Source organism: Larus michahellis, chromosome 2 (genome assembly GCF_964199755.1).
Source record: "Larus michahellis chromosome 2, bLarMic1.1, whole genome shotgun sequence".
Classification (NCBI taxonomy): Eukaryota; Metazoa; Chordata; class Aves; order Charadriiformes; family Laridae; genus Larus; species Larus michahellis.
Genome location: NC_133897.1, coordinates 70,790,580 through 70,808,043, shown reverse-complemented (window position 1 = coordinate 70,808,043; position 17,464 = coordinate 70,790,580). Strand labels below are relative to the sequence as shown.

At 41.7% G+C, this 17,464-nt stretch overlaps 1 protein-coding gene across 2 annotated transcripts in view; it reads right to left on the bottom strand.

Moving 5' to 3' along the window:
• The window catches only part of MBOAT1 (membrane bound glycerophospholipid O-acyltransferase 1), a 58,102-nt gene that overhangs the window by 18,378 nt on the left and 22,260 nt on the right, over positions 1–17,464 (bottom strand). For both annotated transcript variants that reach the window (XM_074575823.1, XM_074575822.1), the window contains exons 2-5: positions 15,569–15,714; positions 14,950–15,027; positions 11,135–11,230; positions 1,497–1,552 (exon numbers count right to left, since the gene is read on the bottom strand). In XM_074575823.1, the coding sequence (XP_074431924.1) occupies positions 1,497–1,552; positions 11,135–11,230; positions 14,950–14,999 (202 nt within the window). In that variant the 5' untranslated portion in view covers positions 15,000–15,027; positions 15,569–15,714. The remainder of the gene's footprint in view (positions 1–1,496; positions 1,553–11,134; positions 11,231–14,949; positions 15,028–15,568; positions 15,715–17,464) is intronic.

Here is a 17,464-nt window from a genome sequence, read left to right as displayed (position 1 = left end):
GCACATACTGTGAGGAATCCCACTGGCTTCAGCAGAACAACTCACCATGGGATCAGTCACAGCACTTGATGCTGAGCATGCATATATACTTCTTCACAAGATCAGGGGCTTGGCATCAATTAACACTACTATTCTAAACATACTGGCCATAATTACCAATACGCGTACACAAGATGCATCTCCTAAAAAGACCGCTGATAAGCTGCACATTTCCATTCTCTCTCCACTATTTCAGTTTGTAAATACTGGGAGGGCGTGAGTTTCAGGGAAACAATTAAGCACCTAATTACTTAAAGGGCTGGGTATTTTCTTTGTCTGTTTCCATTTATGGACAGCTGCGTTACATTTTTGCAAACAGAGATTTGTCACTGATGCCTGAGCTGCAAGCTGCCTCCGCATCAACTGCTCCATATATGGATGTCCACAATGTAATAAGCCTTTTCCACCATAATTAATCTGTAGGATTTCTGGTTTGCTTAAAACGCTTCTGCCTCTGCTGTTATCTTTTCCTTTGTCGGTTTACCTTCAATATTTTAGGTGCGCATCTAGGCCACAGGCCAGTGTGGCACACAGCGACACCCGAGCTGGCTATCTTAAATAACAGAAGCAGAGAAGCCCCAGCAACATGAATGTCAATGCCAAGGTCAATTAGCCGAGCTTCAAGCTGCACCCATTATAGCCAGCTAAAAGCATTAGACCCACTCGTGTAAACTTGGCTTGTGAACAATGCCAGACCCTGCACTACTCTGTGGTGTGGCCATCACCTAAATCCTAGATCATAGTATCTCTATAGCAGGCTACTTATTCAGTCACCCACGCTCATAATGCGATGTGCCTGGGACCATCAGAAGTTCACCCTGCAACATCAGGAGACACGAGCAATAACAGTACTGATGACAACTGACATTTCTAGCCTTTGCGCTGTACTAAACACAGGCATTTTACTGGGAAATAATAGTGGTCTTTGTCACAGCACAGCACAAGACTGAAGACAATGCTATTTTGCTTGCAACTGTGCTTCTCCCTGCGCTGGGAAAAAGCTATTGAATTCCATCTCTCACAACTCATGGAGTACATTAGCACTGAATATATCAGTGACAGCATATTTTTGCTATGCTGACATTAATGGCATGAATGACATTAATGTATCAAATACAACTCTTGATTTTTGAGAATCAAGAACAGCTTCAGAGAGCTTAATGGAAACGCACTGTAGCATCTAAACAGTGGATACTGGCACTAGCTAAAATCCAAACTGGGCCCCAAGAAAGCAGAGCCCCCAAAGGGCAAAACAGTTGTCCTCATTACTGCGAAAACAGTTGGAACCTAGAGAACTGATCAAAACTTGAAGTTTCTCGTTTTCCTCCACAAAGCATTTTTCTTCTTCATTTGGAGCAACTTGCTGAACTACATTCATCCACTCCATAACTCAACCACAGAATGTGCTGGAATAAAAAGGCTGTCTTCAGGACATGGGAAGAGATTCCTTTTCTTACCATCATGTAACTGGCATGCAAGTGTTGTGATCTTCTGTGTAATTATCATCAGCGGACTATAACAAAGACAGGAACAATAGTTACATGTCTTGTAATACAAATTATTCCCAACTTTCTTACTGAACGTCTTTATCCCTTTAAAAGGCATAACTGTATTAGCAACAAGTGGAAAACATCCAATTAAAACTGAAGGAAGAACTCAGGCATAAGACAATTGCCTGGGTTCAAAACAACCGTGCAGTAACTTGCACTGGAATTTTTAATTGCTAAGTGCACACAAAGCCTTATTTTACGTCTCCCCATCCTGCAGCAACGCAGATTGTAATTCAGAAGAAATTGCACTGCAAGGAAATACCAGCTTCTGCAGTTCACTGGGCTCCCTTTCAGGCAACGACCAAATTCAAGCCCCATATGACACAAGACTAGAATACAGGAATCCTGCAGTAACATAACTCTGGCTCTCCTTACCGTTAATCTCCTATTGTCTGTCTTCTCAGTGCCCTAAAAAAAAAAAAATGTCGACTCTGCAGATACACACGCTTATTTCCCCATATGAATAGCCCTATCAATTAGGACTACGTGCAAATATCAGAATAGCTGTCAGTACAGCAGAACTTCCCACTTGCTTCTTGGCCATGCAACTGCCTTGCGGACAGCCCATCCAAGATGTACCATCCAGCTGGGAGTGTTTGGGCACATGGGATCTGGAGCCTCCCAAAAACATCATCTAGCTGTACCTGAGCCACACTTACAGGCTACACCACCATAGCAGCTCTGGAGCCAACCAAACAATCAGCATAGGAATAGCCATAGGAATGACGTTCAATAGGGCTGCTTATACTTCCCGTATCCAGCTTTATGGAGCTTGTTAGCACTGTAAACAAATGTGAGCTGCTGCAGCTAAGGAATAGAAAAAACACAAAACTCAACTTGGTGGCATCAGGAGCTGGTCCCCATGAGGGTAAAGGACACAGCCAGGAGCACTTAGAGGTACGAAAGAAGAAAGATCAGGGGAAAACCATAGGGACAACTAACCAGTCCCTCATAGGCAGAGGCTCCAGGGCTAATTGTGGTCCACATACAGTTTCTAAGGGCCGTGGAGCCCTAAACACAAAACCCGGCACTGAACACCTGCGATCTGGAAGGACCCATGGCAGGCAAAGTGACGGATGAACACCTGCTAACACTGTCTCTCCCCAGCTCTCTGCCACTGGGGACACCAGCACAGCACGCCCAGATTTCACACTACCTACAAGACCTTCACAACCGCAATAGCCAGGAGGTTGTAATGGGTGGTGAGGATACACCATTATTTTCAAAGCGTTATTTGTGACGATTATATGTAAAGCCAGGTCCACAGAAGAGATTTGTCTTCTCTGAGGATTAATACAATGGATTGTTTCTCAATTTGGTGATAAATTATCAACATAAACCATACAGACGTTTCCACTTGAACATAAATGTTGTCTTCAACACGGAAATTAAAACCCAAATTTGGGTACATGCTATTTACAGAGTTTGACCGGTGTATGGATCTTTTTCAAAAGACGTAGATGATTATTCCAAATATTATGGTATTCACTTTACACATTGTAAGATATTTTCTGGAATACAATGAAGGAAAAAAAGTTGAAGGCTTTTTTCTAGTTCAAGCACTGTATTTCTCAAGCTAAGAAAAGAAAGCAAAAGTTACATTCAATGATTTCTCTGTCTAAAATAACAGTCAAATATTCATGTTCTGCAGAGATTTTCAAGATATTCTGGATCATCCTTGACTAAAATCAAGCTACTGGTTACAATCAAATGTAAATCCAACAGCTAAGATAAACTGTTTGCAATCTGATTATCCCACTGTGATAAATCAAACTGATTTTACAGATAATTACTATGCTAAACATGGTAAACACCAGAATACTGGAAAAAGACACTCTTTCGTCGTAAGTGGTCTTTTTTTTTTAATACTAAATATGGCTGATCTTTTTCAAGAGTCCACATATAATTCTGCGTGGGTAATTTGCATTTTCTACCCAAAACCAGAGAACATGCAGTATCAGCCAGTTCTTGATCAGAAACTATTTTTATCATTTCAGCAGTCTCTACTTGAAATGTCAGTAAAGAAACTTGCACATAAGATCCAGAACAAGCTTAAATATACACAGGCCTGGAATACAACCGTAACACAATGGTTGGTACAGCAGCTCTCCTTGGGTCACCTAGACCACTGACTGCAGCTAAGGAATGGACGAATTCAACAATGACTTTTCACCTTCCAGACAACTCCAATATTTTGAAATAGTCATTCTAATTTTTATTCCAATTCCTTTTTCAAGAAAAGTTATTTATAAGCTGTTTTCACCATTGTCTTCAACATCCTGTTCCTCAAAGTAGATTTTCCCATTCAGACAAAGTTTAGCTTTACTTTCAAAGATACGTAAATCCCAACCCTTTAAGCATATGAAAAAGCAGATTTTTTTAATCCTGAAGACAGACAGAGGCTGTCGGCAAACTAGCAGTTCTACTGCAATAAACACAGATTTTTATTTTGTCAGTGCTTGACCTTTTAGCTTTATGGGTGAATATTAACACTTCTTTCAAATTGGCTCACTTTGTTGCATATGTTTCTTACGGCAAGCACTTTATGCCAATATTGAAGTGGGTAACTTTAAACCTCAGGCTCAGCGCCAAAAACGTATGTCTTTAAGTGCCTAAATTTAGACACTTGTCTTAGAAAGTTGGGCCCCCCACCATAAGCCAAAGAGAACCAAAATGCAAACAATCCTGATGTGTTGATTAACCGAGGGAAGCAGAAGTGCAGCCTGTGCTAAAGTCATACAACGTATAAACACAGAGAAGAGAGAGGTTCTCTTCTTCATCTATATTAGGAATTCATCGCCTCATCGACGGCACATTGTAATCCAGCAGAACAAGTCAGCCCCTCCTGCATTTTAATCAGACGGATGGTCTGCCTCCCTCAAATCCCAACTCCAGAGGAGACACGCAAGCACAAAAGTGATGCTGCGGACTCCATGGGTGGGAGGGAGACCCACAAAGTGCATCTGAGATACCCTGAGTTCTCTCTCCTGCTACCATCATATTACACATTGACATAGCTCTTCTATACTTTACCTGGGAAGGTGAAAACCTGCTGTACAGTGGCAATGGGATGACGCCCTCTAAATCTTTCACAAGGTCAGTATCAGATATCATTAAATGCTTCACACAACAGGTAAGCAAGGTTTCAGGTGAACAGGGAGCATCTTCCTGCTCCCTCACCTGTCTACCATTCCCCCACTGACTTGATCTCACTGGGGGACCAAGCCTTCGCTGCAGGAAAGGGCAGAGCACGACAAAACAATGGCAGTACTGGAGCTCTCCCTCCCTTCTGGCACCCCTTTGGGGTGTGGAGGGCCCCCACCTTCTGCACACCCACACCTGTCCCTCTCCTCCCTGGGGACTCACCAATCTCTCCTTATCGCACACATACACATAGAGCAAGTCTAAGGCTGTTTTTGTTTCTTCAGAATGAAAAATAGTCCTTTCCCCCACATTTGTAGAACAATACACAAGGATGCAAGTCTTGAAACAACATTAAAAATTAGATAAGAAAAATACATTTAATTTAGGCGGAAAAAATAGTAACATAATTTCCTAAATATACATGTGAGTTTTGATTATTAAAACTTGGCAATACCAGAGTATTGAATTGTCATTTCTATTCAGCCTTTCAAGCAAGTTCTAATTTTAAACAGCAATAAAACCCTGAGTAATTTAATACATAAAATAGAGCATCGCATCACATATAGTCAACTGTTTCTGACATGGTAATATTTCAAACCTTAGACTCCACTGGGAAAAGTCAGTAGTGCTACAAACAAGAATGGGCGTTAACAAAACTATAAAACTTCAATAACCTTTCTTTCTCACAAATTTTGAGAGACGCACAGGTTATTGTAGTGGGGCAAATTATTAGGTTGAATTAAAAAAGAAAATCTACCTACTATACTTGCATTTACAGGTGAAGCATGAAGACCTACCCCTAGGAAGGAAGCATTTGAAATAAAACCCATTTAAGAAGCCTAAACAACTTGAACACCATCATATTTGAACACTTTCCAATTGCTTTGCAGCCACATGCAAAGTGGCAATTCCACATCCTCTCCTCTTCACCTATCTTACTAACCACGACGGTTACAAACTAGGACAGAAACACAGAATTCAATTTACCTGTGGTGTGATTCCACCCCCCTCCCCCCGCTCCGTGTTTTCTAATTGGCTAAGATTTTAATCTCAGGTTGTAGCTGCGTTGTACTTCCTACACACAAACTACAGTGGCCAACTTTTAATTTAAAAAAAAAAGAAATTAAAAAAAAAAAAATCAAGAAATTGCCCCTGGAAGTCAGTGTGAAATAGGAAATTTCAACAAATAAAAAAACAAACCCAAAACTGTCTTTACCTTAAGTTAGATGCCTTGAAAAATAATCAAGACGACAAAGATGCAACAGTTTACAGAGGATGCTGAATAGAGGGTTTTACCCCCCCTAATTAAACCTTCCAAATGAAAACATACCACTTAAGTGTCATTTTTAAACATGGCTTTTTCCAGTGAAATAAACTGGCCCAGAAATACAGGTCAGTGGAACTAAAGATATCAGCATCGTTTTGTAGCCTGCTGCAGGGATGCCCCCTGTACCACAGGCTGGCTTCTGCGCCGAGCAAGCTTCGATGCTTATGAGAGAAAAGATGTTTACCAAGCAGACTCTGCCTGACCTTCGGTAATCCCATGGAGGAGCCTGGCACACGCTCACTAGAAATAGTTTCCACTGACCTGATTTCACTAAAAGAGGAGGTGGAGTCAAAAGGCTCATTGCAGACAAGAGCGCAAAACAGCAAACACTTGTTTCAGGTTTATCTCTTTCGCCCTGAAGCCATGACCAGAAGTTCACACAGTCACACTCCGCTATGACATTAAACACGCTGCCGAGGGGATTGCCGAGCCAGAGACACCACAAGGGCTTCACTGGCAACGGGCTCGTACTTGTGCTTTCGACAGCAAAATGAGGAAGTGCTTGAAGCACACAGAGGAAAAAATACTCCACTAAACATGCTCATTCCTCCAAAGCAACTTCCAATTTGCTTCATGTGGTTTTTTTGGTCAAAGCTCCCAAAGAGCGTTTCTTATGCCTTCATGATAGAAGCATTTCACTTAAAAAGAGTATTTACTTTTGGAGAAGTGTCCTGGGATGCACTAAATGTGTGGAGCTCTCTAGTAGCGACCGCCTGCTTGAATTCTGGCTAATTCCCACATTGCAGCTCTCGCAGGGCTTCCGTGTAACCAATGGCCAGTGTTGTCCGTGCAGTTTCAAGTGGGCAAACGCCCAGCGGAGCAGCTAAGCAGCGAGTGGGCATGGAGACCTCACCGACCTCCCCTTCCTCAGCCTGCACATGCGCTGCCGTACTGCCTCCGGGGACTTGCTGCGGACCAAAGTTACCCACAGCTGCTGGAACATACGCGGCAGGCAGTGTATCGCACTTCATACATTTAAAAGACAAGGAAATAAAGTAAACCAAAACAACTGAACTCGCAGGACCAGTCGGCATTTCTGCATGGTGTTTTAACATGGTAACAGTACACCTATGTTTGTTTCCATCAGCAAATGTATTTGTACTTTTGTTCCTTTCTTTTGTGGTTGATACTAAGCCACTGAGAGGGCAAAAACCAGTAACAAAGCATCTGACAAATATTCACTGTCTGAAGTGACACTTCTTACTAAAGTATCTGCTTATAGGGCTTTTCGAGAGGGCTCTTTCAATGACTGTCCCTTTCTAAGTGGTTTGCTGAGAACGCTGCTTCTATTCTGCATTTGGGATAAAGCGAACATGAAAAGGTGTCCATTCTTTCTGGAGACTGATGTCCACCAAAACACTCCTTTAAGAGGTACAGATTTGACATCTGTAGGGAGGAAAACTGCTCAAGTGTCCCTGATAATTCAGCTTAGGTCTGTCTAAGACCAACAGAAGACTAAAAGCAATGCCAGTGTGTGTGTATGGTGACTTTCACAAACAGAGTTTCTTTTCTGTAACAAATGGCACCAACAAACTTCTATATGCACAATCATTCCCTGACATTCACCAAACAAGCTACAACATTAGGAAATTTTGCTCAGACACTGCAAGAATTCAAAGAAGAAACCAAAAAGCTCTATGGTCTTAATCAAGCAGAGGATTAAAGCAGACACAACTTCATATGGATGAGGAGCTCCTCTGAATTCCATGCAGATGATCATAGGCACATGGCATTTGTTCATGTAGGTTGCTAGATTGAAACCATATCTATTACTAGTTTCCAGAAATCCCAATCAAGATCCCTTGTTTTGTTTTAAACTAATTTTTCCCTAAAGCCATGATATTTCCATATTCGGCCTAAACCAGTGATGCAAAGAAAAAAAAAATAATCCCAAACTGTATGTTAGTATTACCATTTTTATAAAGTTGTATAGAAACCAGGCAACTTACCAGCATAATCCTCTTAGCATAAAGAAGAAGAAATACAAGAGAGAAAAAGAGAAAGAGTGAGTTAGGATTTAGTATTCCTAGGTACAATGTATAAATGCCATGGCAAACCAAGCAAAATAAAATATGCATGTTTCTCTCAAAGACTGATTTGAATGAAGGGGGAAGCACAGCATTCAGTTATTTTACAATTAGTGTTCAAAAAGAAATAGTTTTATTTGAGAAACTAGTCAGGAGAAAATTCCTAAATTGTGTCACCACATTTTTGTGAAATAATATAAACAAAAGATTTTTTATAATATATATACATTTTTTAAAAAGTAATTAAAATGGAAGCGTAGCAAACTAGAACTGGTTTTCATTAAGACTTGGCACGCATTTTAAGAAAATGGACTTTTCACCTAAGCACTATGCGGTACATGAAACACTCTTAAATCAAGAAATTGCTGCAAGCAGCTTGAGTACAGTTTTGATTGTGGGAGTCAGTGACCAAACCCACCCTTTGCATCAGTTAGAAGAATTAACTAGTCATCAGTACAGAACAAGTTTTCTTACTTCTTCTTAACGTTGAGGTGGTGACTCACAGTTTGATTTTCCATTTTACTTAAGGCATGACTCAAAAGCTACCTTGTTCTCCGTCCATCTCTACCTGCATTTTATAAGCTGTGTTCTCAAAATAGGGGGGACTCCAGACAAACAGCACAATCAACTATTACTAGAAACACAAAAAAAATATATTCGCAAGCATACGCCAAAAGGGTTATGCATGCAAACTGTTAAGTGCACAAAGCAGGTCAAGAGAGCAAACGAGGTTTGCCAGCTTTTAGCACTGACATTGGGAAACACTCATTTAACACCCGGCTCCTCAGGAACCGACATTGGAAAGCTGATGGCACTAGAACTGGCTACGTGCCTACGTGACATGGATTAAAACTTCCTCCTTGCAATCAGATATCACCAGAGACTTATGGGATACTGAGATCTCAAACACATGTCAGCAGATGACAGGCTTTTTGCTTGCTCTTAAAGATTTCCTTAAATCCACTGTTTTGCCTTCCCCAGCCACATTCACCCAAAAGGACAGGAGGCTGGAGGGAGATGGGCATCACTCCATGGATTCCGTCTCGGTTGTTTCCGAAGTCCTGAGGGAGAACGCTAAGGCCACCCTTCCAGCCAGGATGCTTCCCTATTACCACACGCAATAGATGTGGAACCATCCAACATGGGAGAACACACAAGAGGAGGTGCAGTTGCTGCTCATACATGGCAAAACTGTGGTCAGGGAGTATATTTTTGTCTCTCTGGGTCATCACATCTGTTTAGGTACATGCATAAAGCCTCAGCGGGCATATATTATATTTACATCTGAGGAAAACGGGTTTTACAGATTTATGAGGCTGACCTGGGTTTGAGCATTTTGGATTGCAAATTTTTATTAATACCACTACAATATTTTTATTTATTCTTAGTTTTTAAAATATGCCATGAAGATGTAGTTCATATCCATACTACATTTTCCAGTTGCTTACTACTTGGCAGTTTTATGTTTGACTGAAGTTTAGGAATTGGTTTATATCTTGAAGCATCAGAACAAAATCAAAAACAGAGTAAGTTCAGGTATTATTCTTTCAGTACCGTTATTATCCTCAAACTCATCATTAAATAAAAGTAACTCCCTTTTCATCAAAAGGGCAGAAAGTGCTACTTAACCTATAATATAAACAACCAGTATTCCTCTTCTTCCATCCCCAGTCTCAGCTGGATCTTTATTAAATGTCTTCAGAGGGAGACAGCTAATATGCCTCACAGTGCATTTCTGAACACACTATTCAGAAAAGAATGCTCTCTCGTATTTCTCTCTCCGTGTCTATCTCACAGAGCTATAGCATTCCAATCCCATTTATAGGCTTCTTGGTATGTCATGCTCTTTCAGGACATGCTTTTGTGTATTAAAAGAACTGCAGAAAAAACTATAGAACTAAATTTCTCTAAATGTACAAGTTCCCATTTCTGCCCCCTCCTCTAATAAAAAACTCTAAACTCTCAGAACAACTCCCCCCCCGCCATTTAATTAAATGCTTCAACCCACCACCATCTCACACAGAGACACATGCACATAGACAGCAAAAAACTCCAGTTGCCTGTAAGATGACAGAGGTTTGCAAGAGGCACCTGTAACTTACTGTGCCAGTTTACAGAGGTTTTTCATAATACGTTACTAATTACTCTGTATTCAAGACATTCAATTAAACAAGTGGAATACAGATTAGCACACTGTTTTTAAATCATGCAAAAGTATACTTTCCTCTCATATAGAGTAAGCTGTCTATATTTTTGCAAAGCATCCTCTACAGCTTCAGTGAAATCAAACAAGAGACTACAGTGTATATGAAAAACATTTCCACAGAAACGCATGGCATATAGAAAGTTGTGCTATTTGAACAGCAGCCACAACCTGCCCCCGTGAGAGAACCCATAAGACCGACCAAGAGCAAAAGCTGATTTTGTGCGTCTCTGCCCGGGTTACCCACCCACCTCCCAGCTCGCCCAGCCACTCAGACCCCTGCCCAAGCCCTCATCTCCTGAGGTGCAGTGCCTGGGCTCCCAGTGCCTGGGGTGGGAAACACCTTCCCCGTTGGGACATCAAGATTAATCAGAACAGGGGGAAAAGGTGACCCAGAGCCAACGGCTGTGCCTAGGAAAGTGGGAGGAGAGCTGCCCACTCCACCTCTCAGGGCAGAACCCAGGGACCAGAGCACCGGCCATGCTGCTCGCCAGGGCTATCAGTGCTCTCCAGCACCAGCAAGCCACTGTGCAGACTTATCCTCCCAGGCTGTCTAGGTGGAAGTCTAGCTAACCAAGCTCTACCTTCCTAATTAGACAATGTCTAGCAAGAAAACAGCAGAAACAATGAGTCAAGGCAAAAAAAAAAAAAAAAAAAAAAAAAAAAACAAAAAACCCACACAGTGTTTATTCCTTCCTTTATAAAAGAAAAAAAAAAAGGTCTTAGAAAAAGCTTAAGGGAAACAAAATTACAGGTGATCCATAGATAACAAAGATTACACTTAAAACATACTGGATTCAACTAATACTAATTGACACAGGACACAGCTTGCACACTCACTCACCCGGAAAAATCTGTAGTGAGAATACCATAATGAAATATGTATATTCGGCTTATGTGGCACAACGTGAGGTATCCCATAGCTACGACAAAGGAGTACCTAAAAACATAACATACAGAACACATAGTTACCAACACAAGTACCAACAAGAACTAGAGTCCCTCAAATTGGGTTTGGGCTTGTTTAGGAGTAGAGTTTGATTTTTGCAAATTAGGTTGTTAACAAGTCTGAAGCTATGTTACAAGATGTGGCAGAAATTTTCAAAGAGGACTGATGGCTTTGTGTACCCAGCTTAAACATTACTAAGGTGTCTCCTCACACCGCGGGTGGGCAAAAAGAAAAGAAGAAATAGGATCACTTCAAGTTGGGCATTTCAATTTCAGAGTTCCCACCCTCACATATTATTTTGAAATTTCTGATTGTATGTGCATTGCTGAAGTTATCCACTGCTGTTTTAATCTGTAAGTGTTCTTTATTTACACGTACAACACTTCCTCAGAGCTACCAGAAACTAAAATATTTCAAGTTTAAGGTATTTTCTCTCTTCTGATTTTGTACAAAGGCAGATAATGACACGTAGCCTAATCTTTCCAGCTCTACATGCTGAAATATGCCATCTTCCAGAAGAATCATAGAATCACTTAGGTTGGAAAGGACCTTTAAGATCATTAAGTCCAACCAATGACGCACTCCTTAAGTAGAGCATGACAACTTCTGTTTTTCAAGATGATTGCTAAATTATGTCAGGCAGGACAGTTGCATGACTCTATCTCAAGAGTCGAAGAGTCTGAGGACTGGAAGTGTTGCAGTGTCTAGGTGCGGCAGATGAAGCCCTTCATACCACTAAGTTCTCCCTGTATTTACCTGAGCAAGAAAGAAGATACTGTGGAGATAAGAAGTGGACGGATATTTAGAAACAGACTGACACATGAAGCAAACTAGACAGTGCAATGGAGAGCTGGGAAAGGCATGCATCACACAGGCAGGTCTGGACCACATCTGCTGGTGTCCCCTGCATCAGGAGAAGTTAGCCACATGGGGGACAAGATGCAAAGACATACAGACTACAGAATGAGCCTGCACATCCTACACACCCAGCACAGCTGAGCCACAGGAGGTCAGGCAGGCTGGTAAGCACACATTACCAAGCAGGGTGCCCCCAGATCCATTAGAGGATTGATCGTGGTAGGGAGCTAAAGGCGAAATCAGACAAGAGGAACAGTCAGCAGACAACGGAAAATGAGCCAGGCCTTTGTCAAATCATGGTTGGCTTTGAAAGAAATGAGTTTTTCCTCCCTGGGGACTAATAAACTGAAATGTGAGTGACAGTGATGGATTGCAAGGCAACCTGCAGGTCACGCGGCCCACAGCGAACAGCTGGATGAAAGGCAGACTGAGGGGACACGACAGCTTCTTCAGGAGATTTAGAGCAGAATTTATCTTATTTTATCTGGGTCAGGCATCCAGTCCAGCCTCAGCCAGGTCCTTGGGCTCCCTCTCATCAGCAGAGAACAGCAAGCGTGCCTCCAGAGGCAAGTCACCCAGCTCAGACATGTAATGGCAATGGACAGGATGAAGCATCTAAAATAAGCCTCAATGCTTAAGTGTAAAGCACCTAGACTGAAAGGGAGTGAGCAGGGAGAGAGATACTGAATTGCTGCTGCAGCTGGCAGCATTTCTGATGCTGGATTAGTTTGTCCATTTACAGGTCTTGAAGGATGGCAGCCTCACCAGAGAGCAAACTATCAGAAAATAACAAGGGAAAGGGGCATGCAGGTTAAACTATGTTGTTTCTTTATGTCATTTGTTCACTTCCACTTGCATTTTGGGGGGAAAAAAGCCAAGTCTTAGAGTCCCACTATGAAGGATCCAGTGTTCTTACAGGCTCTCAGTATGAACAGGTCCAGCCCTTAAACTGGCATTTTTCAAGCTTATTCTCAAGCAGCTTGAATACACTGTTATTTTGCTAAAATTAATAATGGGGATGTATTTTGAGTCACACTGCTATGGCTAGTGGAATACAGTTTAAAAGTCCTAACCCGATCCTCCTAGCCCTCCTACGGTTTTTCAGCATGTTGGATTGCTATTTCACATTGACTCAAATCAACACATTACTATCGCGCAGCAGTGCGCAACATTACATGAACTAACTTAATTTGTGTTGCAGTATACAGGTTTTTTCCCCATTGTGACTAATTGGCTAAACAGTAAGAGTGAGGGGGTTTCCTGTTGAAACTGTGCTTATTTCCCTACCACCACCTCAACTTGACTAGGAAGACATAAGTAAGTACTGGATGATTTCCTCTGTAGACTTGGTTCCTCTGATCTGCAATCAGTAACTACCTGATGATCAGGAGATGATCAAGAGACAAGTAGTACACATTTTTAGCACCTTTTCTTTCTGGTTTCTGGAAGGCACTTCTTTAAACATTGTCCAATTACTTTTTTTCTTTCTTTTTTTAATTATTAATTACCTCTGGACTTCTGGGCTATGCACTCTGTGAGAGGCTGCAAAAAACCTTGATTAATACCTATCTTGCTCGTGCAAAATGCTTGTGACTGCTATAGACAGGCCTGTTGTTTATGGTTCACGTTTTTAAACAATCCTAGAGAAATCGCAATTGATGATTAGAGTGGGGCTCCCTCAGGAAGTGCTAAAGAAGGGGAGATGATTATCTGAGCATGAGATCCTCAGACAGCCCTGACCCTGAAGACAAGTGAAGAAAGGGTTTCTGTTCCCCAGCCCAGACTGATGTGGATGTGAGCATTCAACAGCAGCTACAGAAACAGCCACACAGCGTAGAGACAGAAATCACCTGTAACACACCGAAACCAAACCATTGTATTAACCACATGCTGTTAGGGAGACCAACGCAAAAGTAAAGAAGTGGGAAGAACTGCCAGCTCGTCCTTCTAGCCTGCTATAAAGCAGCAGTTTTACAAATAAAAATTTCTATTTGTGCAGATTGATGGGAAGCAAACAACTCCACCTACACAATTTTAAAAGCTCCGACATGCTGAACTCTATTAGAGAGCATGGGACCTACATAAGAAGGCTCAGTGACTGGGCAGAGAAGTTCTTCCACATGAACCTCCTCTTAGTCAGTGAAAGAAGCAGACATAACTACCATGTAGTTTTCATTTTTATATGAAAGCGCTTTTTGTCTTTTGGCCAGGAAGGCACTCATTTGATAAAGCACTTTAGGAGTCCAGGTGTCTTCCTTCCTCTGAGACATTTGCATAGGGAAAAGAAAGATCCCACGGTCAAGAACTTCTCATGATGATGCTGTAAGCGTCTGCTTAAAAGCAATGACATTTCTGGTACTTTCTACTTTTCAAGCTCAAAGCCCAGAACCAAATGCAAGACTTAATTTTGTAGATCACTAAGTTAAGCTGCCACAGTGACCTTATTTGAACTACCTAACTCAAGAATAAGTGGAAAATACCTAAAGGCCAAACAGCAAGGGGGAAAACACATTAAAAAGAATTATCAAAAGCGATCCTCAAGGACACAAGACTAAGGAGAATATGACTTCATTATGTTTAAGAAACCAGAGGTTTGGGCATAAATTATTAAGTCTGCAAAAGCCAACTCTTGAGGCCAGCAATTTTGTAGGGAAATGCAATGTATCAATGCAAAAAACCACAAATTGAAGTTACAGCTGCTTCTGTAACTGAATGAACAAAGCTTCTGCAAGTAACTGGGAAAGAAAAGCAGGAAAGGAGAGAAGGTGGTCCCAAAAAACCCTCATGCTTCTCCATGAAAGGAGAGAAGTTGCCAGAGGGGCAGCTCCAGACTTGCAGCCACATCAGCTCACCTGTGGATGTTAGGAATACTCGCCATATTCATAATGCCATAGTTCATCATCACCAGGACAAAAAGATGAATGGAATACCTTGAAGACAACAAAGTGAGTATTTAGATAATTTCTACGTGACCTGGAAGGGCTGGCAGTTCAGAGCAAGGGAATATTTTTCCATGCAAAAGACATGAATGTGGTGTCATATCACAGTATCAGTAAACATGAGTTATCACAATGACATCTTTATAGCCTGAATATCCAACATAAATTAATACTTATCGACAAGATACTGTCAATGTGTTTCATTGAGAGAAAGAGCAGCCTAGCTCAAAATGCACATTCAAACTGGACGCATCTTTTCCAAAAGAGGTATCTTCACAGCAGACTGGCGTGGCTTTACCTTCCAGAACAAACTTCACTGATTAAATACTTCACTTATAAATACTTTCATGGTTCATTTTACTTTAAGAGTCTGGTATGGTTATGCTGGTTAGGAATTACTGTGTTTTTTTAGGATAACACAGAAAGTGCCTTAAGACTAAGAAGGTCTAAAAAGATGTAATCCAGAAAAGCTGATATGAAGTTTAAAAATATTTTTACCCAAGCCTTGTCTACATGGTGACTAAATACTCACCACCCAAAGCAGAAGACAGCAAAGTATATTCCAAAGAGGGTGGCAAATGCATGGCGAACAGCAGAGCTGGCATGACTGGGACCCAAGTAAATACGAAACCAAAATGCAGCCAAAAGTGCAAACAGTTGACAGGCTACAAAATTGATCTGCAAAAGACAAACAAAACAAAAAACGGTTGTGATTCTTAGAGGAGAGGGGGAAGGAATCTCTCCATTCTCAGAACAATAAAGAGTGGAGCCAGGAAAAGGGAGTGAAAAAAGTGAGAGCAATTAATCTTTTGTTTCTTAGAATTCTCACTTGTGAGCCCAAGCGGTAACTTTCCTTGCCCAACAACAGAAGGGATTAAACAAGCACGTAGCCACCCAGGAACTCAGACTGAAGGAAGAGTAGGCTCCAGCTACCCGCGGTACGGGCAGGCTTGGAGCAGTTCTCACTCTCTCCCCGGGACAGGGCTCTGCTACACTGCCAGCCACCCGGCACACCAGCCCAACCCAGGTGCAGGGGACACCACTCTCCTTCCTGTCCTCTTGGTGGGAGTCAGAGGCCCAGAAGCAGACCGGAACTCTGAAGCATTGCCCCAGTGCCTGACTTTCTCCAAAACCCCTCCAAAAAGGGCAAAACCAACAATCTTGATGTGACACTATTTCACAAGCAGTAACTGGACAGCTGCCTTAGCTGACACGCTCCACTCCACAGCATCCTCCAAGCAGGCCTTTCAACTTACCATTTTTTTTGCAGTTCCAGAGTGCAAAGAAAACAACTTTGCCCTACCATCATGCAGACAGCTAAAGGAAAATGCTTCTCAGCTGTTCTTTGCCAAGCGGTCTGGTCCCACTGTAAGGGGCACAAGACAGGTATATGCAGAGGGCAAGCAGCCATGACTAGAGCCTACTCCTATCAGACACAAGGACAAGCAAAAGCTTCAGTGTCCTCAGGGCAAAACCGACACCAAGTTGCCTTCTTCACAGAATCATAGAACCATAGGGTTCAAGTCACCTTCTCTTTGGCAGCCTCTGCAAAAATCCCAGAAGTCAGAGGAACAACAGAGCTCAGGAGCTGTCTCTAACAGAGCAATACAGCATTAGGATTCAACATCCGTAAGTCCAGCCTGGACCATAGACAGCTGGAGTTAAATTCATTTATTCAGCTGCAGTCTTTTTTTTTTTTTTTTTTTTTTTTAAAATCACCCTGAGCTCTCCAGCAGCTAGTCATCCCAGACTGAGCAAACCTAAATAGGCTGCAACATTTAAGCAATGACTTGGATTAGAGGATTATCCAAAGCTATCAATCCAGGACAGGATGATGCATCTCACGCTGAAATGCTCTGACATGCTGTCTGTCCAGAGGTGGTTGAATTCAGCCAGGCTTCTTGTCAAAAACATTTACAATGTGTTTAACAAGACACTACAGCCCCAAACTGCTTTTACTGTGGTGGACTGTATCCAACAGGGTGCTGTTCAAGCAAATGCTTTTATTAAAGGTTTGTTAGCTACATTGCTGCTCTTCTTTTATTTCATTGGTGCAGGCAGCCGTGCAATGGAATAATGCAGTAATTTAAGTACTTAGGTATGCTGAATCTTAGTTCTTTGGAGCAGAGACAGTATTGATTTATTTCTTGTTCATGTAAGAAACCTGCATTTATAACAGACGGTACCATAGAACTATACCCAAAAGCAAGTAATTAGCTATGTCTTATTATGACAATACTTTACGCTTTATTTAAATAAGATAATTCTTATTTTCCATGCAAGATTTAAAAAGTAAGAGAACAAAATTGCACTGGTCTCACAAAATCCAGATGCTGAAGTACAAATCCCAAACTCACATCTGGTCTATTAGCATACAGTTACACTCAAAACACTAACTCCTGCCCCTCCTTCTGCAGCCAGAGGTACC